This window comes from Argopecten irradians, chromosome 10 (assembly GCF_041381155.1).
Source record: "Argopecten irradians isolate NY chromosome 10, Ai_NY, whole genome shotgun sequence".
NCBI classification, from domain to species: Eukaryota; Metazoa; Mollusca; class Bivalvia; order Pectinida; family Pectinidae; genus Argopecten; species Argopecten irradians.
This window is the reverse complement of record NC_091143.1, coordinates 18,158,726-18,186,715: the sequence shown is the minus strand read 5'-3', so window position 1 is coordinate 18,186,715 and position 27,990 is coordinate 18,158,726. Positions and strand designations below refer to the sequence as shown.

The 27,990-nt window shown below is 35.1% G+C and overlaps 1 protein-coding gene across 3 annotated transcripts; it reads left to right on the top strand.

Moving 5' to 3' along the window:
* The first annotated feature begins 1,086 nt into the window (after positions 1–1,086).
* Positions 1,087–27,978, top strand: LOC138333305 (uncharacterized). Of its 3 annotated transcripts, XM_069281598.1 has the most exons (39): positions 1,087–1,272; positions 2,262–2,446; positions 3,224–3,355; positions 4,035–4,127; positions 4,881–4,941; positions 5,354–5,388; positions 5,748–6,119; positions 6,559–6,711; positions 7,126–7,256; positions 7,814–7,988; positions 8,291–8,527; positions 9,008–9,098; positions 9,417–9,559; positions 9,926–10,042; positions 10,301–10,420; positions 10,814–10,960; positions 11,450–11,628; positions 12,039–12,193; positions 13,871–13,995; positions 14,405–14,482; positions 14,747–14,971; positions 15,100–15,204; positions 15,344–15,481; positions 15,815–15,976; positions 16,409–16,429; positions 17,030–17,194; positions 17,854–17,985; positions 19,040–19,213; positions 20,404–20,502; positions 20,702–20,836; positions 21,302–21,465; positions 21,762–21,855; positions 23,167–23,302; positions 23,740–23,831; positions 24,077–24,145; positions 24,432–24,634; positions 25,764–25,842; positions 26,295–26,365; positions 26,412–27,978. In XM_069281598.1, the coding sequence occupies exons 2-38, from the start codon at positions 2,375–2,377 to the stop codon at positions 26,340–26,342; spliced, it is 4,857 nt and encodes a 1,618-aa protein (XP_069137699.1). In that variant the 5' UTR covers positions 1,087–1,272; positions 2,262–2,374; the 3' UTR covers positions 26,343–26,365; positions 26,412–27,978. The 3 variants fall into 3 exon arrangements, with proteins under 3 accessions (XP_069137699.1, XP_069137698.1, XP_069137700.1); XM_069281597.1 differs by having other exon boundaries at positions 1,088–1,272; positions 26,295–27,978; XM_069281599.1 differs by lacking the exons at positions 1,087–1,272; positions 2,262–2,446; positions 3,224–3,355; positions 4,035–4,127 and adding an exon at positions 4,595–4,617 and having other exon boundaries at positions 26,295–27,978.
* The last annotated feature ends 12 nt before the right edge of the window (positions 27,979–27,990 follow it).

Below are 27,990 nucleotides of genomic sequence, written 5' to 3'. Positions count from 1 at the left end.
CTGGAAGATTATATTCAGCGTGTTAGATTAAACTCAGCATGTTCGGTTATTTTCAGAGTGAAGACCGAAAACTCAGCATGTCCGATTAAATTCAGCGTGTCATATTAAACTCAGCATGTTCGGTTATATTCAGAGTGAAGACCGAAAACTCAGCGTGCCCGATTATATTCAGCGTGTTCTTTTAAATTCAGAGTTTAGTGTCAATCAAACTTGCGCAGAGCGGGGACCCCTGGTCAGTCCTACCTAGCCACGGGGGGCATCACACCTCGTGTGCTACTGCGTAGTTGAGCTGTCAATCACCGGCCCGGTACAGGCACTGTTCCTCAGAAAAGATAGCGTGAGGTCAAAGAATGTTTACAACCGGGTCCTCAAATGTATACGTACTAGATATAGCCGCTAAACAATTGATGATTCTTTAATTTAATTTTATAGTGAATGTATAATTTTCAGCAACGGGATCTAGTAATCAGTCTAATATTATAGAGAACGGCCAAATGAAGAAACTTGGTTTTCATACTTAATTTGACTTTCTGAATTAGCCATATTTTTTTTCCATACCTCTATAAAAATCTCTGAGAATGGCACAGAAAACAGGCATTATTATTATGTCATAATATAGAGATATTGACTTTACAAATTGATACGGAAAATACTAACATAGTAAATCAATGTTTTTGTACAATAAAATGTATTTTATCCTGTCAAGTAGCCTGAAAAAAAATAATTATAAAACATAGATGTAATTATTTTTATTTTTCAAATTGTGAAATGCAAAAGAAAACAAAATTTGGTCTAGTGAAAATGAATACCAATTCATGTAGTTCACCAGCTTTGTAATTCTGTGTTTGTGGATAGATAATCATATTAATATTACAGTAGTCTTACAATACACATGACCATTTGTACTTCAGAAATGCACAATAATTTAGTAAATTAATATTTCCAAATTCTAATCTTCATCATTAAACTTTCTGTTTGTGTTTGATCATTTGTTCTAATTATGGTGTTTTATAAATATTTTACTTTTAACTCATTCACCCCTGTGTTAACATTTGAACTATCCTAATTCTTTGAGTGGAACAATCTATTATAAAATCTTAGGGGTGAATGAGTTCATATCTGCTTTTCAATCTTGTTGTGTACTAAATCTCTGAAGCTTTCATTCTAACATTCTGTGCTTAGTTTTCACCATTGGAGACAAGTCGACCAGTGTAGTTAATATTAAAGACCCTGGCAGGATAAACGGGGCTCATAAATCCGTGAGACCCAAAGGTATTGGTGCCTGTTCCTAGACAATGCTAGTCTATTGTAATTCACCTCATCCGGATGTAAACATATTGAAGCTGTGTATGCATGTTTTCACCATATGGAAGCTGGCTCAATCATTTCCAAGCTCACATGAACAATAAGGAGGATATATTTGATTATAAATCCTTATAGGCATCCAAGTGATAGTTGGTAGACTGTAAGCTAGTTATATTTTATTTAAGTCCCCTCTTATTATTCTCAATGTAACCATATTGTTTGCATGTTTGTTTTCACCATTTTGCAGATAGCTCAATTATTGCCAAGCTCACAATAAACTGGATATATATTAAGTAAATCCTTATAAGATCTCCAAGTGACAGTTAGTAGACTGTAAACTACCAATATCCCGAGTCCCCTCATATTATACTTTATGTAGTAACCATATTGTTTGCATGTTTTCACCACATTGAAGTTTGTGTATTGATTGTCAAGTTCACATGAACAATAAATAGGGTACAGCTAGCATATGTAACCACCATATTCACATGTAAGTACTTTGCATATTGGACCTCTGCATGTTCCCATATGAACAACCCACTTTATTACCAAAGCCTATTGGGAGGGTATATGGCTTGCTTTCAACTTAAACAGCTAGAATAATAAAAATTTTAAAAAAAATCATCACTCCATGTTGAATCTTGTCGGTGTAAGTAATTACATTTCATAATGAACCTCCATAAGCAGGTTGGTTCTAATGACTTATTGAATTTTAATGTGAAGACTCAATTGGTATTAACCTGCAATTTTGATTGTAAACAGAAATTTCAATTCAAATTTATTAAAATATTGGGATCTGGTTAAATTACATGATTTACTAATCACTTATAACAGTTTAAATTTTCGTGACCATAACAATGTACAGAAAAATTGTGAACATATACTCTTAGTAAAAATTACCAGAGTGTTGATGGTATTTTGAATCACACCACACCGCGGTATGTTTTTAATTACAGGTCTAGATAGAACCAGTTTGGGCAGTAAAGAAGAAGAAATTTCCCAGAATGCGTATATCCCGTACCTCTACGCTAGGCGGTGCATTGCTAAGGTGGTGGATGACCTTAAAAACATGAAACATAACCACATCAGGATTGTCGGGGACATACAGACCCAGTATAAAGAGATTGAAGATGAAACACAGGTACCAATTGTAAAAAGGACTTTCTTTGGGCTTTGTGGATTCAAATGGGACAACCACAATATGTTATTCATATACATTGTATCATTGTGTGAGAATCTTACAAGGGGCAATAAAACCAATAATAAAAATACAATGTTACTGACATTCTCAGAAGCATCATTCCATTAACATGCATACTTACTCAAAACTGTAAAAAGAATGTATTTGCAAAATATTATGCATATTTGAAAGTAATATAATTAAAGATGCTCCACTGCTGACAAATGGTATTTTTTCGCTTTAAAAAACAGGAGTAGACGATTTAGTATTTTTCTTCATTTGCAAAAGTTACTTTCTTTACACCATTACCACAATTGAAAAGTTTGAGCTTCTAATTTTACTTTAAGTTAAAAATATGAAAAGTAATTAATTGCATCCAGAAAAAATTCCGTGTCACTATATCCTACATGGAATGAAGAACTAATGGCGCATGCACCAATGGCGAAATAAATTATTTTATATTATTTTTTATGTTAATTAGACATATATATACACGATTAAACACCAAGTATTGTTCTAATGATGAATGCCATTTATGCTCTGTCGGCGGTGGAGCATCTTTAAGAAAAATGATAAATCAAAGAAAATCTGAACATGTAGATTAGCCATCCTTAAATGACTCTTGTCGTTAATAGAATATCAAACAACCTGCCAACCAACATTTAGATTTCACTTTCATTAGTTTTTCTTTCAAATTGATATTGTTACAATATATGACTTTTTTTCTTTTCTTTACAGTCCCAGTTCAATATCTTCGTCTTTGCACTTAGACAACAGTACTCGGACAAAGTTCATACATTCAAACACGTGATAGACATTCATCGGCATGACCTTCAGAGTAAAGAAGTCTACTGGAATGAAATGTTAGCTGTAAGTAATAAGATCTATAATAAATACCGTTAACACACAAAAAATGATTTTTGATGGTGATGAATCAATTCACGCATTTATAATCATGGCTGTATTTACGATGTGCAGAATCAGCATAATAATATTTCAGTCCAAAGTTTCTTGCGGGAAAAGAACGAAGATATGATTACCACTAAAATATGTACCTTTACAGAGGTCCTCCATCACTACTTAAGCTGCATTCTTTGAAAATAAATCTTTCAAGACACCTTGTCATAGCTCCTGTGATATGTTTTCATTTCTGTTGATATAAAAAGTAGGAACAGGAATATTCAATTTAATTGAAATTTAATAATTAGATAGAATTCACTCACTTTCAATATGTCTTTATATATGCTATACATTTACTATAGACTGTTTTTAAAAAAAGGTACCAATAGTAAATTAGGTAACCATAAAGTTTTACACACAAAAAATCTAACATATTTAACGGCGAATTATCAGATATAGCTTTTCACCTTTTAATCTCAGTTGAAGAATGCATTAATTTCTGTGTCAGAGACTATACCACTATCTCTCTGCCTGTTTTATCACGAACTCTCAATCTTCGGCATAGGTATGGATAGTTTTCTTTATAGTAGGTTTGTGATTTTTTTCTCATGACACTTTTAACCTCGGCTATGTGTTTTCTCTTTGACAGAGTTTGGCTGAAAGAAACAATAGACTTTTGAAAGACAAGAAAGTACTCCTCATACAGAACAAAGTGGAGATAGAGAGATTGGAGAAGGAAAAGGTAAGTGTCTCACAAAGGGAAAGGGATTGAGAGATTGGAAAAGGAACAGGTCAGTCTCTCACCAAGGGTAGGGGGTTGAGAGATTGGAAAAGGAACAGGTAAGTGTCTCAACAAGGGTAGGGGATTGAGAGATTGGAAAAGGAACAGGTAAGTGTCTCAACAAGGGTAGGGGATTGAGAGATTGGAAAAGGAACAGGTAAGTGTCTCAACAAGGGTAGGGGATTGAGAGATTGGAAAAGGAACAGGTAAGTGTCTCAACAAGGGTAGGGGATAGAGAGATTGGAAAAGGAACAGGTAAGTGTCTCACCAGGGGTTGGAGATTGAGAGATTGGAAAAGGAACAGATAAGTCTCTCACCAGGGGTTGGGGATAGAGAGATTGGAAAAGGAACAGGTAAGTGTCTCACCAGGGGTTGGAGATAGAGAGATTGGAGAAGGAAAAGGTAAGTCTCTCACCAGGGGTTGGAGATAGAGAGATTGGAGAAGGAAAAGGTAAGTCTTTCACCAGGGGTTGAATTAATTGTTACCATTCTAATTGTGGAATTTGTATTTCATGCATTCGATTGACACATTTTTCTACTTCTGTAAGGCCTTCTGAGCCTACCTCACGAGAGACATATACTAGTTGACATTCCGATAATAGTCTGTCCATTTTCTGATATTCTTATGTAAACAGTTATAATTTTGAGGTTAAAAATATTCCTGTCCTTCATATTATTTACTGGTAGATCATCATATTTTATTTCCATTTTTAGATGGAAATGCAAACTGAGCTTACTCAACAACTGGATAAGTCTAATGCAGCCTTGGTGGCAGGTTTGTAAACAATTGGATTGAAATTATATTAGTAATATAATTATACTATTTTTCCTTCCCCTAAAGCTGTTTGCAAAGTTCCCGCTTTGTGTAAGAACTTTGTGTCTCCTATAATAGTTTGGATATGGTAAATCAACTTTCTTTCACGTCTACAAAATTGCCTGATTTCCATCTCAAAATAAGTTTGCGAAGATTAGCATTCGCGGGTTTAAAACTTGAATAGAAACTCCTATCAAATATGTGATTTAGATATTAATTTGAGTAGATAAACTTTGAACATAAAAAAATCGCAAAAGTGAATCACACACAATAGAATCTTGGTTTACAGTATAGGTACCTTTCACTGTCCGAAGCATGTTTCCCAAATATAGAACATGTTAAACTCTAAGGTTTGAATTGTCTTTTGTTTCAGCTGAGAGAGACACTGGTACTGCTGATGAATTGAAGGTAGGCTTGAAGTTTACTGGATAAAACTTTTAAAATAGAACTCATTGGACTTCTAATACAGTGTTAGAAAATTATAAGTATCTGCCCTAAATACACACTTCCTGAAAATTGACAAAGTCATATGCCTCATCATGTAACGACCCATGCTCTTCTTGCCTTATAGCATCTGTTAAATGAATTCAGAAGAAGTTTCTGTCATGAAGAGATTCAATCTTTGTCTGCACCTTTTTCTCATTACACAAGTTATGTATGTAATGTGTATATTAAAATCTTGAAATATCATTAATCTAACAAAAATGACTGTTCTCTGTGTTAGATAAGACACTCATGTTAGATTGTATTTGTGGTGATTATTGAAGGCTGTGGTTGCCCAACTTGATGCTCAGAATGCTGAAGTTGCAAGACTTAAAGCGGAGCTGGCTGCCAGAACGACTGTGGGTGCAACTGCAGTGACTGCTGCCGCTGTCGTGGCAACCAAAGACACGGAATCTGACAAACAGGAGCAGAAGGAGGTTGCCAAGACAACGACACCATTAATGGCTGCCGCTGTGATAAGTGATAATGAGAAATCAAAGATTGCCAATGAGAGGGATCAGATGGAAGAAGAACGACAGAAATACGATGATGAAAGGAGGATGATGGAAGAAGACAGAATGGGGTTCGATCATCAGCGTCAAGAATGGCTAGCTGAAATTAAAACCTTACAACTTGCAATTGCTGTCAACGCCAAAGTAAGCAAATTTGAATATATTTATAACTTTAAAATCCTTTTCACTTCTATGATGTCAGTAATATCAACATTTGATTACATTAATTGTGTAATGGTCCATATGAAGCAGTGTGACTACATATTGACAGTTCATTCATGTGAAATTACATAATGTGAAATCATTATTTTTCATGAGGGTTTAATTTTTGTATATTTCGTTTTTTGACTAAAATTAGGTTATTTAGATATCCACGTAAACTTTTCTTTTTAATGAATATATGCAAATGCCAGGTAACTTGATGTGTTCATTTGATAATTGGTACCCTCTGCATACAAACTATTGCAAGGAGTATGTTGCAAAGAAAAGTCTTCGATACAAATTTAAAATTGTAAATTGTATTGAGCCCAACGAAAATAAATGATTTCACAGTATTTTGAATATCATCAATGATTATTTTCAGGAAAGTGCTGAATGGAAAGCCAAGTATACTGGGATGAAGGGACAGCTGGAGGACAGTGCTACATTGCATGCTAAGTACAAGGCTTTGGAGGACCAGTATAATGCTATGGCAGCTATTGTCGCAGCCTCCGATTCCTCCAAGAAACTTGCTGAGGTAACAACCTATACTCAACCTTCAATCTACAGATATTTTTATGGGACTTTTCCATCTGTATTGCCAAACACGAGGGTGTCAAAGTATTAAAGTGACCTGTTTCCAGACATTCTATGGGGTCATTTGAAAATTTTATGGGCAAAGAACTCGGGATGCATACATAGATTTATCACAGCAGTATATGTTGTTCACTGTCTCATTTCATAGAGTACTGCAAGTGAAAATTACAGAGTTATGTGTAAAAATAAAAAATCTACCAAAATGAATAATAAATTTACAGTACATTGACCTTGGGGTATCAGTATTAAATTAATAAGTCTTCAGACATCATGGAAAAAGACCTGATATTTTCTGTAATTTTCAATTTTTTCTATAAAACATAGTATAATATATATTGCCTGGTACCTGTTTTAGGAGAATGCCAAGAAGACTAAAGAAGAGAAGAACATGATGGTGGTGGAACAGGACCGGACCGATAAGGAAATTCAACAGTGGGAGGAAGAGTTCGTTCAGAAAAATGGCCGACCTGCTACAGAGGATGATAAGTAGGTGTAAAACAACTGAGAATGGCTGATATTCAAAATTAATGATTTAGGAACATTTAATGATTGAATGTGAAAAGGTTTCTAGGATGAAATTTAGTGAAAATTTGTTTCATTATGAAGGACTTTCATGAAATTAGAGGTGAGTGTACCAATAGTGTTACATTTGCCTCATCTTGTTTTGTCTCATTTCACCATTCACTTCTCAAATCCTGTCCAGATTTCATATTTCATATGGAGCCAAGGTCATTTTTGTTCTTACAATTTGAAGAAGTCGATAAAAAATTGCTTAAACTTAATTTGGTGTATTTTGCAATTGAGTTGGAATCACAAAAATTTATATCCACAAAAATGTTTCAAAAATACACACTACACAAATAAATAAGTTTCTAAAGCAAAATTTAATTGTGGTTAAAAACTTATTAGGCACAAGAACGCAAAATATTAAGTTGTAAAAACATGTTGGTTTGCAGTAATTTAGAAACAATACTTTAATACCAAGAAAGTAGTTTCTTGATGATTTCTTTGCATGTATATCTATGTTTTATGTTTTAACCCAGGCCAGATTCTGTAAAAGAGCTGTATGTACAGAAGGAAGAATTAGATACCATGGTGACATCACTCGACAAGAAGCTTGATACATTTGAGAAAGTAGAGAAGGGCAGAATTCCAGATCCACCTGATGTGCCTCCAGTCCCTGTCGTTGTCAAGGACCCAGAAGTACAGACAATTGAGGTGAGATGTCAAGGTCATTGTGGACTTGTTTTGGTTGTTTATAACTTTAATAGGATGTTATCGCAGAAATTTAATTTTGTGATCTAGACTTCTAGAGTTCTACTTAACTTGTATTTAAAACAGTTCGCAGAGATTTTTTGCTGTGATTTCTTATCACCTGAGAAATTTGACAAATTTAATCACAAATGAAAATATGTCAGTTTACAGTAATATATTATATTGTTTGTGATGGAGAAAGTATATTATATTAATGTACCTATAAATAAAATTGTTATTTGAAATATTTTATTCTTCAATAAAAGGTCAAGGTACCAGACCCAGCTATTGTAGCACAGTGTGATGCAGCATACGAGGAAATCCGAAATTTGCGAGAACAGCTCTCAGAACTTCAGCAGGAAAACCTGACACAGAGCTCTCATATTTCTCAGCAGAATGAGGAACTCTCCAAACAGAGAGACCGTATTACGGAGCTGGAACAGGAGGTCGCAGCATTGAAGGCTGCTGCTGTAGCTACAGCGGCAGCTGGGGCAAACAGCGCTGTAAGTAAATAAGTCTAAAGGTCTCATCATTGGGAATAATACATGTTATTAGCTCAAATACAGGATAACAGTTTTAGAGATGAGCACTTTTGTTGCAGAAAAAATCGATGCTCTTTCATATACTGGGAACAAACTTATTTTTGCATTCAATTAAATTGTATAGTTATTTGGAAGCAGAAATTGCAAAAATAAACCACTGTGAAAAAGCATCAAAGTGTTGGTATCATACAACAATATGACTCGAATTCAAAAAATTAAATTGTTGCATAGTTTAAAGAAGTTGTTAGAATAAAGCATGGGTTGAAAATTTTTGTATAAATTTCATGGCCTTTGTAAATATGGAAGGTTCAATTAATTATGATTTTTTAATGATTTCTTTTTATTTAATTTTCATCATAATGAAAAAACTCTAAATTAGATGCAAAAATAGAAATTACATCAAGATGATACAAGAATTGTATATTCTTATCTTATTGATAGGAATTGGATGAACTGAAGAAAGAAAACAGAGACATGAAGAAGGATATGAAAAAACTGCTTAAAAAACTGGAAAAGAGTAAACCAGAAACTGGTATGTAACATTGATGCAGTGTTTATTTTCTACTCCTGTTGGAAATATTCTTTTTAAAATACAACATAGAATTAACTCAGATTAAACTCCAGTCACACTGGTTATTTGATAAAAAAAAAACTATTAATTTCCAGCCTCTGGTTATTTCAAACTCAGGTTCCGATTCTGGTAATTTCCAACTGATAAAAAACAAATTCCAGCCTTACAAAACACTTCTATTTAAGTTGTTTAGATTTGTAATCATTTCTGAGTATTTTGTTGGGTCATGGCCAGCTTTAGAATTCACTAAAATTAATGGTGTTTTGTATTTTACACTAGACCCTGCATTAGCTGACTCCCCAGAACAGAAGATCTCGACCTTGGAGGACAAGGTCATTGACCTAGAGTCTAAGACTGAGGGTTTGATGGAGGACAAGAATAAACTGACCAACGAGAGAGATAATTTGTTAGAACAGATGACGGTCAGTTTGTGTTTGAGTTATTTTCTGACCTGCATGTAGTGTACTGATCAAATAGAAGAATATTTCAATGAATATCTTTAAATTTTAAGGCCCACTACGATTACTGAAACAAAAGTTAAACGTTTCTTAAAAACAAAAACAAAAACAAAAAAATAAACAGGAAAATGTATATTGATGGCCTCAAATCAGGTTACAACACCAAATAAATGCAAGATTCCTTTCATAATCAATGTTAACTGTAAAAATTCATCTCTCGCTGTTGTGCTGTCTGTCGCAGTGATTGAGATGATGGCGAGAAACATGACAACCCAACTTCTGTAGCAATTGAAATCATTTAAATACTCATTGTCCTTGATTTATTTCTAGGCCTTACAGCTACAGCTAGCAACGGCAGAAACGGCTGCTCATGTAGGCACAAGTGAACCAGGCGTTGTAGTACCTGTGGCAGCACCGGTACCTGTACAGTCAAGTCGTGGAGGACAGGTAAGAATTATGTAGAAAATGTAGTGAACCAGCTAGCATAGTTATTGCAGCACCTGTGCCTGTACAGACAAGTCATGAGGGGCAGGTAAGAATTATGTAGAAAATGTAGTGAACCAGCTGGCCTAGAATCTTTGGCACCGGTACAGACAGAAAAGTAGGTGACACCAGCTGTCTGTATTAAATACTAAAATGTTTAAATGTTGTAGTTTAGCATGTGAAGCCTATGTTTGGTACTTATAGCAGTGATATTATTGACAGGAGTGTTCAGTAGCTGGTCATGCTGATCTGGTGGAACAGGTAGAGAAGAAAACACAGGAGATAGCTGAGAAAGATATGAGGATTCAGGACCAGGAACAACGCATCTCAGACAAGATTCAGGTAGGGACTTAACGAAGAATTTGATATATTACAAAATATGGTTAATAATTATAAGGAATATGCCTCTGCAATTATATACAGGTATTAATTAAAATGAAAAATATAATTGTCTCTGTAATTAAAAACATAATTCAATTTGTGAAGTTTTGAATCATTAACAACTTATGAGTTGTGAAGTAAGTAAATAAAATGACAAAATTAGACAAACTGCAAGCCAACAATTTTTAAGTATGTACCAGTTCTGTAAACCAATCTTTTGTTTGTAACTTAATTTGAATTTGCATTTTTTGCAATCAATCAAAGTGCATGGTTTCATGAAATGCTGTCTTCATGAGTTATCTTAGTACATTAAATTGAAAGGTGATTCTATTGATGTTCATTTATTCATTCTAGGAAATTGAGAAGGCCAAGGATGAGCTGAAGGACATGAGGAAAGATATGCTGAAAATGGCTAAACAACACAGCAAACTCCAGCTGAAGCTCAAAGACCTGGCCGAGTTTGAGAAAACCAAGAAGCTGCTGGCAGCTGTGGCTAGATATGTACGTAATTACGCAGACTGCTTTACTGACTGTAAATGTGGGGTTTTACACAAGGGAGGAAGAAGGGGGACCGAGTTGATATTTCTTTAAAGATTCAAAATACTAGACGACCACTAAAATTTCCATCTGGCATGTTGTTTTGTTTTGCTTGCTGGAATTAAGAAATGTATACAAAACAAAGAGTGAGAAAATCCAGAAGCATGTTCATGGTGAAATATGTATCCAAAAATTGTTTATGATCTTCCTCGCAATCAGTCTTAAAATATCTCAAATATTCTTTTGATTCTAAACATGTTTTTTTCCTTGCAAATTCAAACCCTTATTTGAAAATCAATAATCAATGGGTTTTTGTTTTAGGTCATATGTTTGACTGCTAAATACAACTTGCTCATTTTCATATCATTACTATAGATATCCTAACAGATCTGATATGTTATTGTAAGAACACATCATACAAGATTTTTCAACCCATCGTACAACACATTGTAGGTACATGAGATTCACGGAGAGGTGACTGATGCTGCTAATGGTGTGGTTACTAAGCTGACTGTGGCAACTGCTGATGTAGCTACAGCCAGAACTCCCTACGATCAGAGTCAGAAAGCTGTGGATACATGGGAGGAAAAATACAAGAAAAAGAATGGCAAATCACCTAGTGAAAAAGACAGGTAATACTATCATAACCCAAATCCACTCCCCATCACCTCCTTCTGCCTCTCCATCAGATCCAGCACCATTTCATTTCTCGTCCTTTGGCCCCCTCACCAATACAACTACTCCTCCACACACCTGACACCTCTCTTCTTTCTCTCCTCAAAACCCAACACAACTCCCATCCCCTGCCCCTCATCCCTTCCCCAACACAATATAGCCTCCACACTCCTCTCCTTTCCGCTCCTCTTCTCAAAACCCAATACAACTCCCATCCCTTATCTATCTTCTTCATTCCTCCCATACCCTCCCTAAGACAACCCATACCCCCTTCTCCTACCCTTTACCTCTTATCTGACCCTTTCCATTTCTCCTCATACCAAATTGTACTGATGATAATAGTAAACAATATTCACTGATTTATCAGAGATGCAGAAGGAAAAAAGTTGTATGCTGCGATGGAGGAGAAGAAGGCAGCCCTAGACGATAACAAGATAAATGTGGAGGCCCTTCAGATAATAAGGACTGGAGACTATGTCGCTCCAGTGTCTCGTCAAGTGTCATCTGTACAGGACATCAAAGGTAGATAACTCAAATCTCTCAAAAGAATTGTTCATTTGCTTAATTCTCAACTGTTTATCAGTTTGTACTCAATCTATTTGGGATTTAGGTCTGTAAATATTAATAAAGTGGACCTGCAATAATCTGGATGCAGATAAACCAGAAATCTCCTAATCCAGACAGAAAGGCCGTGAAACAGATTTTATTATTGACTTAGTGCATTGAATTAAATTTGGCAGTCTGGAAAATTAGCGATTTTGGACAGTGTCTAGATTATCGATGGTTCGCTGTATATAGGATTGTGATGTAGAATTTAATTGACAATTTCTGAATATTTAGCTTTACATGATACACTCCAAAATAGTCCAATTAGTTTTTAGGTCATCTGACCCGAAGGTCATCATGCACCGTCTATCGTCGTGCGCCGTGCGTAAACTTTTCATTCAAATGACTTCTTCTCAATAACTGAAAGGCCCAGGGTACTGATATTTGGTCTGTACGATGCTGGGATGAAGGCCTACAAAGTTTGTTCAAATGAATGACCTTGACCTTCATTCAAGGTCACAGAGGTCAAAAAGGCTAAAATCTTTAAACGACTTCTTCTCACGACCCAGAAGGCCCAGGGTACTGATATTTGGCCTGTAGCATGCTTGGATGAAGGGCTACCAAGTGTGTTCAAAGGAATGACCTTGACCTTCATTGAAGGTCACAGGGGTCAAATAGGCTAAAAATCATTTAAACAACTTCTTGTGAGTAACTAAGAGGCCTAGAGACCTGATATTGGACCCGTAACATGGTTGGATGAAGGGCTATGAAGTTTGTTCAAATGAATTACCTTGATCTTCATTCAAGGTCACAGGGGTCAAAAAGGCTAAAATCTGTTAACAACTTCTTCTCAAGAACCAGAAGGCCTAGGGTACTGATATTGGGCTTGCAGCATGCTGGGATAAAGGGCTACCAAGTTTGTTCAAATGAATGACCTTGACCTTCATTCAAGGTCACAGGGGTCAAATTGGCTAAAATATTTCAAACGACTTCTTGAGAATAACTAGGAGGCCTAAAGACGTGATATTGGGCCTGTGACATGCTGGGATGAAGGGCATCCAAGTTTGTTCAAATGAATGACCTTGATTTTCATTCAAGGTCACAGAGGTCAAATAGGCAAAAATCTTTAAACGACTTCTTCTCAAGAACTGAAATGCCCGGGATACTCATATTGGGCCTGCAGCATGCTGAGATGAAGGGCTACCAAGTTTGTTCAAATGAATGACCTTGACCTTCATTCAAGGTAACCGGGGTCAAATAGGTTGAAATCTTTTAATGACTTCTTGAGAATAACTAGGAGGCCTAGAGACCTGATATTGTGCCTGTGACATGCTGGGATGAAGGGCTACCAAGTTTGTTCAAATGAATTACCTTGATCTTCATTCAAGGTCACAGAGGTCAAGTATGCTTAAATCTTTGAACGACTACATTGTATTGTGCTAATAGTCAGATGACTGTTAAGGCCCACGGGCCTCTTGTTTATTAAAAATCCTCTGTTTTCGTGATTTCTTGTTCTTTCATCAAACTTGATTATTTGAGTTTGTTTTATAGTGTTGGAGAAATGGAAATATAATCAATCAATGGTTAAGATTATACAAAAAGTCATGTTTTGAACTTATTTGAAGCCCTAAGATTGTAACATTTCCATAACAGAGGAGAGAGCCATGGTGGAACAAATTGAACACCAGATGTCGGCCATGGACAACAAAGTGTCTGATCTGGAGACGGAAAATGACGAACTGAAGAAAGAGCGCAGCCAAATGGCCGCCAAGTTGATGGTAAGATAACAAGGCTGCATAGATGGATATTGAGAGATTTCAATTTCAGCGCTACATTATTATAAAAAACATAATTATGAAATATCATTATAACAGTAAAACATGGTTATAGCAAACCTCTGAGGACCATGCAAATTACTTTGTTACGAGACCAGTTTGTTATACATGCTGTTCACATATAATAAACATGTTATAGGTTCCTGGACAGGGAGTGAAAAAAAAATGTGTTAAAACCATGACTTTGTTTTAAGCTTGTTCATTATTAGCATGTTTTACTGTAAAGTTTCTCTATTGAAAATGCTGATTTTTGTTTGGTCTCAAAAGCCTACAAAGAACACACATTATAATACAATGTACACATACTATTGATACTGAAGTTCATAAGTGAAATATGTTTCATTTGTAACAGGACATGGAAAACAAATTAGAGGAAGCCAAGAATCAGGCAGAACTCCAGGCCAGTCTAGCCATGGGTACCAACACTGAGGTAAGTGTTTAAAACACATAGGATGCTGATAAGGCAATTGTAACCTAATATACATAATATAAAATGTTATATTCACTGTATACAGTAAAACCTTACATAGCAACCACCTCTGTATAAAGACCACCTGTTTAATAAGGCTATTTTCTATGGGTTCAGATGACCAATTTCAACACAATTCAAATTGTGTAAAAAGATCATTTTTCATCTGTCCAGGTTTGACTACATTTCTTTGTGGCTGTATGTCTGTATTGATTTGATTGACAGGAATTATCGGAACAGATCAGTCGTCTTCAGGCCCAGGTGACAAGTTTGGACACAACCTTATCCCAGGAGAAGGCTGCTCACAGCAACACTAAAGACGAGCTGGAAAACCTTCATAAACAGATGGCCATCCTTCGAGAGGAAACCAACAATGAGAAGACAGATATTAAAGCTAAACTGGACAGTAACAACAAGACCTCCAAGGCCATCATGAAAGCCATGGAACAGGTAGGTTTGGTGATGAATAGTCGTTAGTTGAGAATGATATTTTCCAAATTCTTTTGAAAATATTTTCAAAACATTTTTGAAGCTTTTTCACTGCAGTATGAGAAATTGATGAAAATATCCTGTTTCAGGAACTAGACAAATCTAAGGGTCGCATTGATGAGTTGGAGAAAGAGAGACTTGCCAATGTTCCAATGGATACGGCTAAGGAAATAAAGAATCTACAAACCAAGATCGTAAGTTAACAACACAGTGTTTCTTTCACTTTAAAAGTCATTTCATAGGCTTTGTGTGTGAATCAAAATCCACAACCAGCATGTTTTGTTACTAACCATGTATATACCATTAATAATAAACTTCTCCATTAATTCCTAGGCCGCACTAGAGAAAGAGAAGGCTACATCTGGTACTGCGGCCGCTGGTCTGACTGGTCAGCTGTCGGAACTACAGACTAAGCTGGACAGTGCTAACAAAAACCTGGAGACTCAGCGATCAGCTAACAGGGACCTAGAGGTAAACAACTAGACTATTCCATGTTTTGATGTCCCTCTCATAAATTGTGTGAGGGGTCATTTTGTGGGATTCATGTTTGTCCTATCCCATCCGGTTGTGTCACGTGGCATTACATTCCAATTTTATGTGGAACATTTATGTCTTACAGACTGAGACATATCTAGTAGCTTATGATTCCTGAGAATTACCTTAACATGGTGAAAAATTCAGAATACTTATGTAAAATATTTACTTATGCAAATTGCGGAATTAAACACTCTAGACCACATCCACATTTACAGCCTAGGCCAGTATGTACCGAGTAAGCATGGAATTATGTTGTGTTTGATACAGGCTAAGTTCAAGGGTGCTAGAAATGAAAAAGATAAAGCGGTGAGGGATGCAGTGTCCACACAGGAGAAGAAGGATCAGGCCAGGATGAAGGATGACAAAAATAGGATAGCTGCTCTGGAGAAACGCATTAAAGAGTTAGAGTCAGCTGGCATGAAACCAGGTGTAAGTACAGGAACAACTAACTCTTCTTTTCAAACTCTTTAAAATTCTAGAAAAGACAATTTGGAAAAAAACCCAGATCTAAATGGTCATAGTCTCTTCAAAAAATGAAGTTTTTTCTACTTTCCACGAATATAATATAGCATTCTGAAGCAAGGCATTTTGAAACACATTTACTTCTCAGCATAAAAAGTGAATTTAATATTAAATATAAGAAACTCTTTAATATATAAATATATTGGTTGTATATCTGCTTAATATTTTAAAAAATTTACATATTGTATAATAAATACAAAATGTTAATAAATAGGTTTCCTACCATTGTAGAATATGTTACTAAGTAGTCATTTTGGTTACATCTGCCATATATAGGAATGTTATAGGAATATCCTATACCAGATAAGTCTAATCTAGGTTTGTTTATATGTTGAACAGGTCGCTGCTGTAGTAGCAGGGGTGAGTAAATGTTATTTTATTGTATCATTTAATTTGAAAGATATACTGCCCTCCAAAAGTTCTGTAACATGTGTTGAAATTTGCTGACAATTTGTTTATAAGAAAATTCTCAAAAATGCAATTAATATGTTAGAGAGCATACATAAGCTGATAAATAATATATACTGATACCTGTTATAACAATGTTTACATTTTTCTGTACTTAATGTATATTTTTAAAAAAGCATGTGTAACAGAACTTTTGGAGGGCAGTGTATATGCTACATTTTATTCATAGTATTATTGAGAATTATGTCCCTTGAAAAAAACACCTAAAAATTATTTGAACAAATTGCAGACTAATCATTTTTATATATGATTGTTAAGATCCAGAGCGTGAAAAACCTTCAAGACTTTTTAAATATAATCAAAAATAAACCTTCAAGATTTTTTAAACATAATTAAAGATAAACATTCAAGATTTAAAAAATAATTCAAAAAATATTATTAGTATACTTGATATCAAAACTATTATTTTTTTTAAATATTAAAACTGATTAAGTAATTGCCTTCTGGTACATAGTACATATAAACATTCTACTAAGTTTTGTGTACCTCTAGGGTAAGGGTGGTACCTCAGATGCAGCAGTAAAAACGATGCGTGAACAAATGACTAAAATCAAACAAGAGAACAATGAACTGAACACACGCCTCAAACAACTGGAGATGGATATGAAGCGTGGTGGACGTCCTGGTACTGCTGCTGCTGGAGGGACAGCAGAAGATGTGAGTGGTGTCTCTCTTATACATTTACGATAAAAATGGTAGAACACCCAAAATGGTGATTTACACATTAAGTACATGGTGCTAATGATTTACCCCACAGAGAATTAAGTAGGGTAGACTGGATTCAGGGTATCCAACACAACGTTTGACTTACTTCTCACAGGAGATTTCATTGAAACTTGATTTCAATAATCATTGTAAAAGGAGTGGGTCGGTGTGGTTTGTACATATTATTATATAGGTGTCTCTCACTCAACTGATGGAGCATGCTTCTTTGGCTCAGTCGGTAGAGCAGCAGTTTTTCACACTGGCGACCTGGATTCAATTCCTGGTCGGGGCATTTGACAATAATTATGTGTGTATTTTTCCTGTTCTTATACATTCTTATACAATGTGGTTGTGGGTGATTGATATTGCAACATGATACCGTCACCTTTTTCAGAGTTATGCCATTTGTTATAAAACAATTAAACAGCTACTCCTTAACTATTGGAGGGATTTCAGCGAAACGTGGTGGCAATAATTCTTTTACAATGGAGTTGTGTGTAAGTTTATATTGAAACTGCAGTATTTGTGTTGCTTACTGGATAGCCATTTAGACGTTGTATCTGCTTTTACTTGACGAATGAATGTTTAATGAAGGTTTTATTCTACTTCAGAAAAACGCACAAAAGAGGAATGAAAAAATCCTGAAAGAACTTGAAAAGAAAATTGAAATCGAGAAGAATAAAACGTCAAAACTGGATGAAAATCTTAAATCCACTGAAGAAGAACTGAAAGTCACAAAGAAGGTAATTATTACATACTTGATAAAATTCATTCCTGCTTATGTAAGGAATTAATTTATAAATGACAAGAAATTTTTTAGAATGACAAGGATTACTTTGAAATGGAAAAAAAAATATTGTTACTTTTTTAAAAGGCTCACTACCTTTCCGAAGCAAACATAAAGGTTTCTTATTAACCTTAATAACATCAGAAAATATATACTGATGGCCTAAGATGAGGTTAAAACACCAAACATATGCAAGATTTCCTGTGTGAAATATGATAACAGTGAGAGTCATTTTACTGTTGTGCCGTCTGATGCAATGAGACTCAACTACCGTGCAGCATTAAGGACGACAGCGGGAAACATAAGACGAGCTGCATTATGAAAATTAGTATTTTATTTATTTTAATCAAACTGTTCAGAATGTGATTAAATGTGTAGTATTAACAGTAAGTTAACAACTTTTGTGATTCTACAAAATTATCAATCTCGTTCAACATTCCGATTTTAAAAATTAAAAGCCGTTCCAGAAATGTAGTGGGCCTTTAATAAATACCTGGCTTCATGTTATACTTGTCTTATGAAGAAATATTTATCACATTCATATCTCCGATTCAGACCAAAATGAGAGAGTAATGTGTTTTACAAACTGGACCTAGGTTCATCACAAGATTAACAATTATATTCAAATCAAGATAAAATTAATTCTTTTGAAGTTAACGTGACAAAATTTGATTTAATTCTGAAGTATTCCAGTCTTTATCTACTCGCCAACTTTGGGAAAGATGTTATCACATGTTTTGCAGTAAACCAGAAATAATTTTTTTATTAATCATATGATTAAGCTAACCATCATTTGAATGACTGGGTCCTGTAGGACACATATTTGAATGGATCAGTAGTTGGAAAGAGAAAAAAACACTCTAAAGAGTAGGTGGTAGAATGGTCTTAAATCTTAAAAGTAGTAAATTGGTAGAGTTAACATGTATGAAGTAGCATGTAGGCAAAGCAGGTCCATTAGACTGTTGTGTACTGAGAGTGTTACTAGGTTACCCTATCTGTTGTTGCTATAGGAACGTGACAACAGTGTCAATGAACTGAAGAAGGTCAAGGTTGAACTGGACGCCTTAGGAATGGCTGCTAAGGAGGGTGTAGAGGCAGCTACCAAGGTCAAAAACTTGGAAAAAGAAAACAAGAAACTTGGCGAAGAAAACAAGACTCTCACAGAAAACTATAACAGTGAAAGAGTAAGTCAATTCTTACATGTGTGCACCCAACATGGGTTTCTGTCACAGAGCATCCGGAGGGTTAGAATGTCAGACACCTTAATCACTTAGCTATGGCAGTCCAGAAATAGTGAACATTTAGTAGCTATGGCAGTCCAAAGATAGTGAACATTTAGTAGCTATGGCAGCCTAGAGATAGTGAACATTTAGTAGCTATGGCAGCCTAGAGATAGTGAACATTTAGTAGCTATGGCAGCCCAGAAATAGTGAACATTTAGTAGCTATGGCAGTCCAGAAATAGTGAACATTTAGTAGCTATGGCAGTTCAGAAATAGTGAACATTTAGTAGCTATGGCAGCCCAGAAATAGTGAACATTTAGTAGCTATGGCAGCCCAGAAATAGTGAACATTTAGTAGCTATGGCAGTTCAGAAATAGTGAACATTTAGTAGCTATGGCAGTTCAGAAATAGTGAACATTTAGTAGCTATGGCAGCCCAGAGATAGTGAACATTTAGTAGCTATGGCAGCCCAGAGATAGTGAACATTTAGTAGCTATGGCAGTTCAGAAATAGTGAACATTTAGTAGCTATGGCAGTTCAGAAATAGTGAACATTTAGTAGCTATGGCAGCCCAGAGATAGTGAACATTTAGTAGCTATGGCAGCCCAGAGATAGTGAACATTTAGTAGCTATGGCAGCCCAGAAATAGTGAACATTTAGTAGCTATGGCAGCCCAGAGATAGTGAACATTTAGTAGCTATGGCAGCCCAGAGATAGTGAACATTTAGTAGCTATGGCAGCCCAGAGATAGTGAACATTTAGTAGCTATGGCAGCCCAGAGATAGGGAACATTTAGTAGCTATGGCAGCCCAGAGATAGTGAACATTTAGTAGCTATGGCAGCCCAGAGATAGGGAACATTTAGTAGCTATGGCAGTCCAGAGATAGTGAACATTTAGTAGCTATGGCAGTCCAGAGATAGTGAACATTTAGTAGCTATGGCAGCCCAGAGATAGTAGTGTAATTTTACTGGACACCAGACCATAGAAAACTTTATAATATCAGTCTGCATTTAAGCTTGGTAAATGTTAATTGTGTATATGTAGGCACCCAAGACCACTTTACTCAGTATCCGTGAAGTGACTTTCTAGTCATAAAATATTACCCATTTAGCTGTCTCTGCACCAGAAGTAATTTTTTTTATTATTCCAGGTTCTCCGCAGAAAATATTACAATATGGTTGAGGACATGAAAGGAAAGATCCGTGTCTACTGTAGGGCTAGACCATTGAGTGGAAGTGAGAAGGAGAGGGTTCGTATTTTGAAAATAGCCTCAACATGAGGATTTTGGAAATCAATCCAATTTTTATCAAAATTAAAAAAATATATACAGTCGTGTATTAGATTGTAACAAAAGGTTTTAGTCTAATACTCAAATAATTACTTCCTTTGAATTCAGAAAGAGGCTGTGAAAAGTTGTGAGGTCTCTATAAATGCTTCCTTTGTTACAGGGTAATGTGTCGGTGCTGAAGTCTCCAGATGAGTACTCTATCTCTGTGGAGTCATCTCGTGGGCCAAAGGAATTCACATTCGACCAGATCTTTATGGAGAGTTCCACACAAGAGAAAATATTTGAAGATACCAATGTTTGTATGAAAGAGGATATAGAGACAAAGTCAAGCCTGCCTTAGTGACCACTTATTTATAAAAACCACCTGCTTAATAAGACCACTTTCTCAGGGTCCCAACTGGTCCTGTGTGTAAAGAAAACTTCACTATTTGGCTTTAAAGACAATTTTTTTGTCTTTTGGGTGGTCTCTATAGACAGGTTTGACTGTAGTTCAACTGAAAGATAAGGCTAAATACTTTCAATTATTATCCAATTTTATAGAAATATTTTATATTAGATGTGATTGACACCCTCCTGATTGTAAGATATAGAAATACTACATTTAGGATGACTCGTGTAATGATGATCAATACCTCAGAAAATATACAGCTTTTGTCTATTACAAAAAATCTCAAATAAGATAGATCACCTGTATATTTTGTTTATTATTTTCATTACAAATTGCTGGCATTAATTGCTAAGGACATATTTGATTTTGCAGAATCTGATCCAGTCTGCCGTTGATGGTTTCAATGTGTGTATCTTCGCCTACGGACAAACAGGCTCTGGAAAAACTTTCACCATGATTGGTGACAAAGCCCAGCAATTCCCGGGTATTGCACCCAGAGCGTTTGAAAGGATCTTTCAATTGATACAAGAGCTCAGGTAGACTGTAGACAGTTTTCAAATTTGTTTTGTGATGATTAAGGTACTGGTTTACTCTAGACTTAATTTCAAATAAAGAAAGAATTTACCATTATCTTACTGACCAGCAATTAGTTAATAAAAAGCGATTAATAATTCCTTAGATTAGAAAGACCCTCAAACAATAATATAATATGTTTATTCAACAAAGATTATCTGCTTTTTTTTTAGAAAAATCTAAGTTGGAACAACAAGAAATATTGAAAACTTTGTTTTGACTTTTGACTCATTATTTATATAAATTATAATTGATACAGGTCAAAGTTCACCATCACCGTGACTGCCTACATGATGGAGCTGTACAATGACAAACTCATTGATCTGTTTGCCAAGCCAGGGGCATCTGATGATGTAAGTTGGTCATAGTTGATGGATTTAGCGTCTGAATGACCTAGGCCGTTTTTGTTTATTCGGAACAACCGGTTCGACCATTGGTTAAAGTCATTATTTCAAGTATAAATTTTGACGGACCTGTAGTTTTTGATACAGGCCTGTGAGGGCTTTGCTTAGGCTCGTCTGAAAACAATGTAAAATCCACAGGTCCGTCTTTAATTAATAAATGAACAACTAGGTCCAACCAGTCAAACCGTATAATCGAAAATGGCCCTTGATGTTGACCTTTTTTGAATCACCTAAACTGATTGTGTATTGATGGCTCTTTTTTGATGTAAGTGATCTTTTCTTGTTTGTTTGTGAATTATCTTCACTTATTAGCACACCTGGCCCAAAGGGCTGGTGAGCTTATGTTATGGCGCAGCGTCCGTCGTCCATCCGTCCATCAACATTTCCTTTAAATCGCTACTTGTCATAGAGTTCTGCATAGATTGTAACAAAATTTTGTCCTTGAAGGTAGGGGAACAGAGTTTGTATAAATTTTGGCTCTGACCCCCTGGGGGCAGGAGGGGTGGGGCCCAATAGGGGAAATAGGGGTAAATTCTTTAAATCGCTACTAGTCATAGAGTTTGGCATAGATTGTATCCAAATTTTACTAGAAACATCCTTGGGGGAAAGGGAACAGAGTTTGTATAAATTTTGACTCTGACCCCCTCAGCGCAGGAGGGGCGGGGTCCAATAGTGGAAATAGGGGTAAATTCTTTAAATCGCTACTAGTCATAAAGTTTTGTATGTATTGTAACCAAAATGGGTCAGAAACATCCTTGTGTGAAGGGGAACAGTGTTTATATAAATTTTGGCTCTGACCCCCTTGGGGCAGGAAGGGCAGGGTCCAATGGCGAAAATAGGTGTAAATTCTTTAAATCGCTTCTAGTCATTGAGGTCTGCATGGATTATTACCAAATTTGGTCATCCCGTTGCGAAGAGTAACAGGATTTGCATAAAGTTTGGCTTTGACCCCGTGGAGCAGAAAGAGTAGAGCCCAATAGGTATATTAGAGGTTAAATTTCTTGAGAAAAGAAAAAATGAATCTTTATTCAGAACATTACGTACTTAACATTACAAACCAGGCAAGCTATACAGGCCCTCTGGGCCTCTTGTTCTTTGTTATTGACCTAATGAGTATGACTTTGACCTGCTTGTGAATGACCTTGACTAGAGCTTGCATCAGTTTCCTTGCCTGTTTTGTGTTGGTTTTAGTTTTGAAAGTTATTTATGATGTTGATGTCGAACATCTTGCTATTGACCATATTTATTTCTACTTCACAGGACAAGATGGAGATCAAGAAGGACAAGAAGGGGATGGTCTATATACAAGGATCCTGTGTGAAGGAAGCAAACAACGCCAAAGAACTTGGTGCTCTGTTTGATGAGGGTAGCAAGAACAGACACACTGCTTCCACAAGTAAGTTAGATAATCTGAATACACGTATTGGTATCATCCACCTAGAGTTTGATAGTTATGTCTTCCATTCAAATGACAGGGAACATATTGACTCTGACTTTTGTTTTTAAATGATGTGAATGTACCTGCATGTACTTATTTTGGTGTCATCAAATTTAAGTGCAAAATAAATTTTGAACAAGTTAGTGTGATGATGAGATAGTAAAATCGCCAATAATGACTCCATGCCACAATATCCATATAAATACAAATATATATGTAGTGTATTGCTGTGGTCACCCAGTGTCCTGTGGTCACTGATCTTGACCCAGTGTCCTTGACTTCAAGGTCAAAATTTAACTAAAACATGCCGCCTTCTAGTGGATGTCATTTACACTAAAATCACAGATTTCGTTACTGATCATGTGATTTGCCATTTTTTCTTTTTTGATTAACAGAGATGAATGCTGAAAGTTCTCGCTCCCATCTCATTATTGGGATCATGATGGAGAGTACCAACAAAGCTACTGGACAAGTGCTCAAAGGAAAGGTAAGGGATCGGTTAATATAAACAGTACAAAGATGTAGGATAATGCTGTTATTCAGCTCACACCAGTCTTTAACAGTGGATCTTTTCATCATTCCTTCTGCATCTCTAATACTAATTTTGATTTTTAAACCATCCTTCAATCACACGGCAACCTAGGTAAGGTTAATGTATTATGAAAAAATGGAAAGAACTCTGTGTCGTGGTTTCTGTTTAGAAAAAAAAAATACATATACTTTATATTACAGCTGAGCTTGGTTGATTTGGCTGGTAGTGAGCGTGTGGCGAAAACTGGGGCTGGAGCAGAACAGCTCAAAGTAAGATCTTTATGTATTTCATAGGAAATAGCAGTTTCAGAATGGCCATGTGACATAACATTCTGTTTACATTTGATTTGAGACAAAAGAATTTATCTTACTGAATTCTATCACAATTAAGCATAAAAATGTAAAGCTTACAATTATCCCTTGACAGGTGGAAAAACACAAGGGTGTTATTTGTTTAAAATATCAATTGAATAAGGATTTGGTTTCAGAGATTCCAATTCTTTAATTATAAAACCCTAGCCATGACTCACTTTGCTTCCATGTTTGCCGTTTATAGGAGGCTATGTCCATCAACAAGTCCTTATCTGCCCTGGGAGATGTGATTTCGGCTCTGAGCAGCGACCAGCAGTTCATCCCCTATAGAAACAACAAACTCACCATGTTGATGCAGGACTCCCTCGGAGGAAACGCTAAAACTCTCATGTTTGTCAACATCTCACCGGCCGACTACAACCAGGATGAAACCATCATCTCTCTTATGTAAGTAATGATACTATTCACTATTCTCATGTAAGTCAGGATTCTGTCTCTTTCTTTTCAACGCTCTTATATTCAGTCTTTATTCTTCAATTCCTCTCCTTATTTTGGCATTTCAACCCCCCCCCCCCCCCAATCCATCTACTAATTAAGTCCATTCACCAAGTTAATCTGCTAGTTACAAGATCATTCTTCTACTCTCCAATATAACATTTTCCACTATTCATTCTGTGACTGATAATTGAAACTTTTCTGGTTAGTTCTCACAAATGCAGCCTTCTGCCATGTATTTGGTCACCTCACCACTTTTGGTCTTTTGGTTCTAAATGTCACATCACTGTAAAAGGTGGCAAAATCATAGCAAACAAGTGGTTTTGATAAAGGACAAGATATGGTAATGGCTCTTTTTCAAAACTTAATCATATTTTTGTTCAAATTAAGTATTTAGAAATTAAGTTGCTGCTTTTGAAAGATATGGTAATGGCTCTTTTTCAAAACTTAATCATATTTTTGTTGACAAAAAGTATGTTTATGCTATATAACCATGGTAACTTTGCATAAATTATGCTACTCTCATAAATTATGCATATTTGAAAATTTGGTCAATTTTGGCATATTTTTTGGCAGTTTTTCTTTTAAAAGCAATAGAGCACAACCTAGAACAAAAATTATATATTTCAAGGAAATTAGCAGACATGAAGAATACACTTGTACATCATTTTGAGAAATATAAAGTTTGTTCTAGAATGCTCTCTATGTTAACTAGATGAAAAACTTCATAAAAAAGGCCAATTTTGATGAAATTTTCACATTTCGCATAATTAATGAATAATAAAAAATGGTTGCCATGGCAACTAGAATTGCTATATTTCCTAATAGCACTATCAAATATGTCAGGTATGTAGTTAATATTTGAAATGCAAGATTCACATCTTAAAACAACAGACTTTGAAAAATAGCGGATTTGGGGCCACAAAAGACATTATCATACCTAGTGTTTTCCAATCAAATATTCCATCCAGTTTCTCACATAAACAGTTATTCATTGCCCTGAATGATCATTCAATAACTCTGATCGCCATGCTTGTTGTTACGAAGTTCATATATGATGTTCTTTTGTATGATTTAATAGGTATGCCTCTCGTGTTAAACTGATCACTAACGATGCATCTAAGAATGCTGACAACAAAGAAATCGCCAAGTTGAAGAACGTAAGTAAAGTAGCATACCATTGTATTGTCCTGCTCTCTGTAAATTTATATATCATATTTCCATGTGTTGATACTTTTGTTAAGTCAGCTTTTGAACTGTTGACAAGTGTGCTAATATATGCGCAATACATCTATGGTCCAAATATTTACATTTCAACATTAAAACTTGTTGATATGTTTGTGCTTGTATATATTTGTGGAGATATATTGAAAGCATAGAAAGGTAACACAATATATCTATAAAATAATGAAATACTTCAATTTCATATGCATGGTACAATTGGTTTTCTGAACTTCATATATGTAGATTATATGCAGACTTTATTTTCATTTCCTGTTGGAAATATGCAAATGAAACTTTTTAAATATTTGAGTTGGAAACTTATTCCTCAACGTTATATACTCTGTCCCTAGTTACTCTTTATTTTAAACCACGATTAATTTCTTTTTAGATCATCGCAAAGATGAAGAAAGGAGAAGAAGTCGACGACATTGAATAAAGATGTCTACATTCATGATACATATTTTTAATCAAGGACATCCAAGTATATCGGGTATGGCGGGGGCATGGTATTCAATCAGAAGTCTGTGGTCTGATTTTGCGATCAGTTTTTTCTTGTTTATTTACACTATTGCTGAAAAGACAGTCCCTGTATTTAATTTGGGACAATCATTTGTTTAACTTCAACATGCATGATATAACAATTTATATGAAACAAAGTATACTTTTATACGCTAAACAGAATTTTGTTGCTTTGATGTTTAAGGAATTAAGATTGACTGGGTTTATTTTTCAATAATATTTTGCTGAGTGACATAAGTGACGCAACAAGTATATGCTCTAAATTGATAGATGGAATTTCAGATTTTCATTGTAAAGAACATGTATTTTGAAACTAACAATATCAAATACAAGCATCTGTGATTTTTCGTTAACAAACAATTAATATATATATATTTATATTGTGATTTTATGGCTATTTTTATATACTTTAATGTTAAATGTATTCTATATATGGTTCCGTCCATTATTACATTCCATTTTTTAATTAGCTTTTATATCTGTAATAATTGTCTTGGCTGTACGTCAATGTGTCAAGCTGGACATATTTGAATTCTGTAAATAAATATGAAATGATGAAATTTCATTTTCTGAAAACGCTGACATGTACACAAGTTTACCTATTTCAATATTGATATTTCAGAAATATGATGTTTAGAATTTTCAGAAGATTAAGATAAATTCCACACTTTCTGTGTTATACCATCAAATAATGTGGTCAAAATAAATGCATTTAGATAAGACTGTTCCAGAATCATCTGTGTGGTAGAGATATGGAACTTTATGTATTGGATTTTGATAGATGATGAGTGCTTATCCACTTTTATTAGGATATTTCTATGCAAAACAATGTTAATTTCTGAGTGTTTTAAAATATTGGCTCTTACCTCACATAGATGGAGTGTTAAGAAAATGTTCCAATTCAGATGTGTTGGTTTCATTTTAGAGTAGAAAGATTTGTAGATCATTGCTTGATGATACTTATACTTGTATTTTGTGCTTTCGCATGATGAGATATATTAAAATTATGTTTATGACTTGATGTTATATTTACCCGAAGGCTGGTCCTTAATAATGATTAAGATACTTTGATTGAATTTTGTAATTAATATACACAAAAATATATAACATGTCAACTCTTCTTGTATGGTAAATATGAATTAAAACAAAACATTATTTCAGGATGGGAAAGTGAATTTGAAAATATTGATAATAATTATTGTTTACTTAAAGCTGTGAATAATAAGGGTATGTTTGGTTGTTTTTTTATGTGAGACAACCAGTTAAAGTCAATATTTCAAGCATAAATCCTGTACATTTTCATAAATACAGGTCTTTGTAAAGGTGTTTCAGATAAAAAATCACCAGTCTAACAACTACATGATGTATGGTTGAACCATATAAAGAAAACGGCCTAATATACCAGTATATATAAGAAGGGTTGACCGATATCTCCGTCCACTACTTGATAGCCAGTCCCCTGTGTGACCCATTGCTGGTCATGTGGTCAATGTTGTTTAACAAATTAATGTAGATTTTCTCTAATCTTTTCTAATAAAGTGCAATCTATAGAATTTTGAGTTTGT

Bases quoted from the DNA above. Each gene is read 5' to 3' on its own strand.
- LOC138333305 (XM_069281598.1), top strand. From the start codon at position 2,375: ATGAAACATAACCACATCAGGATTGTCGGGGACATACAGACCCAGTAT. The intron at 3,356-4,034 runs GTAAGTAATAAG...TCTCTTTGACAG, and splicing joins ACTGGAATGAAATGTTAGCT to AGTTTGGCTGAAAGAAACAA. The intron at 24,635-25,763 runs GTAAGTAATGAT...ATGATTTAATAG, and splicing joins GAAACCATCATCTCTCTTAT to GTATGCCTCTCGTGTTAAAC.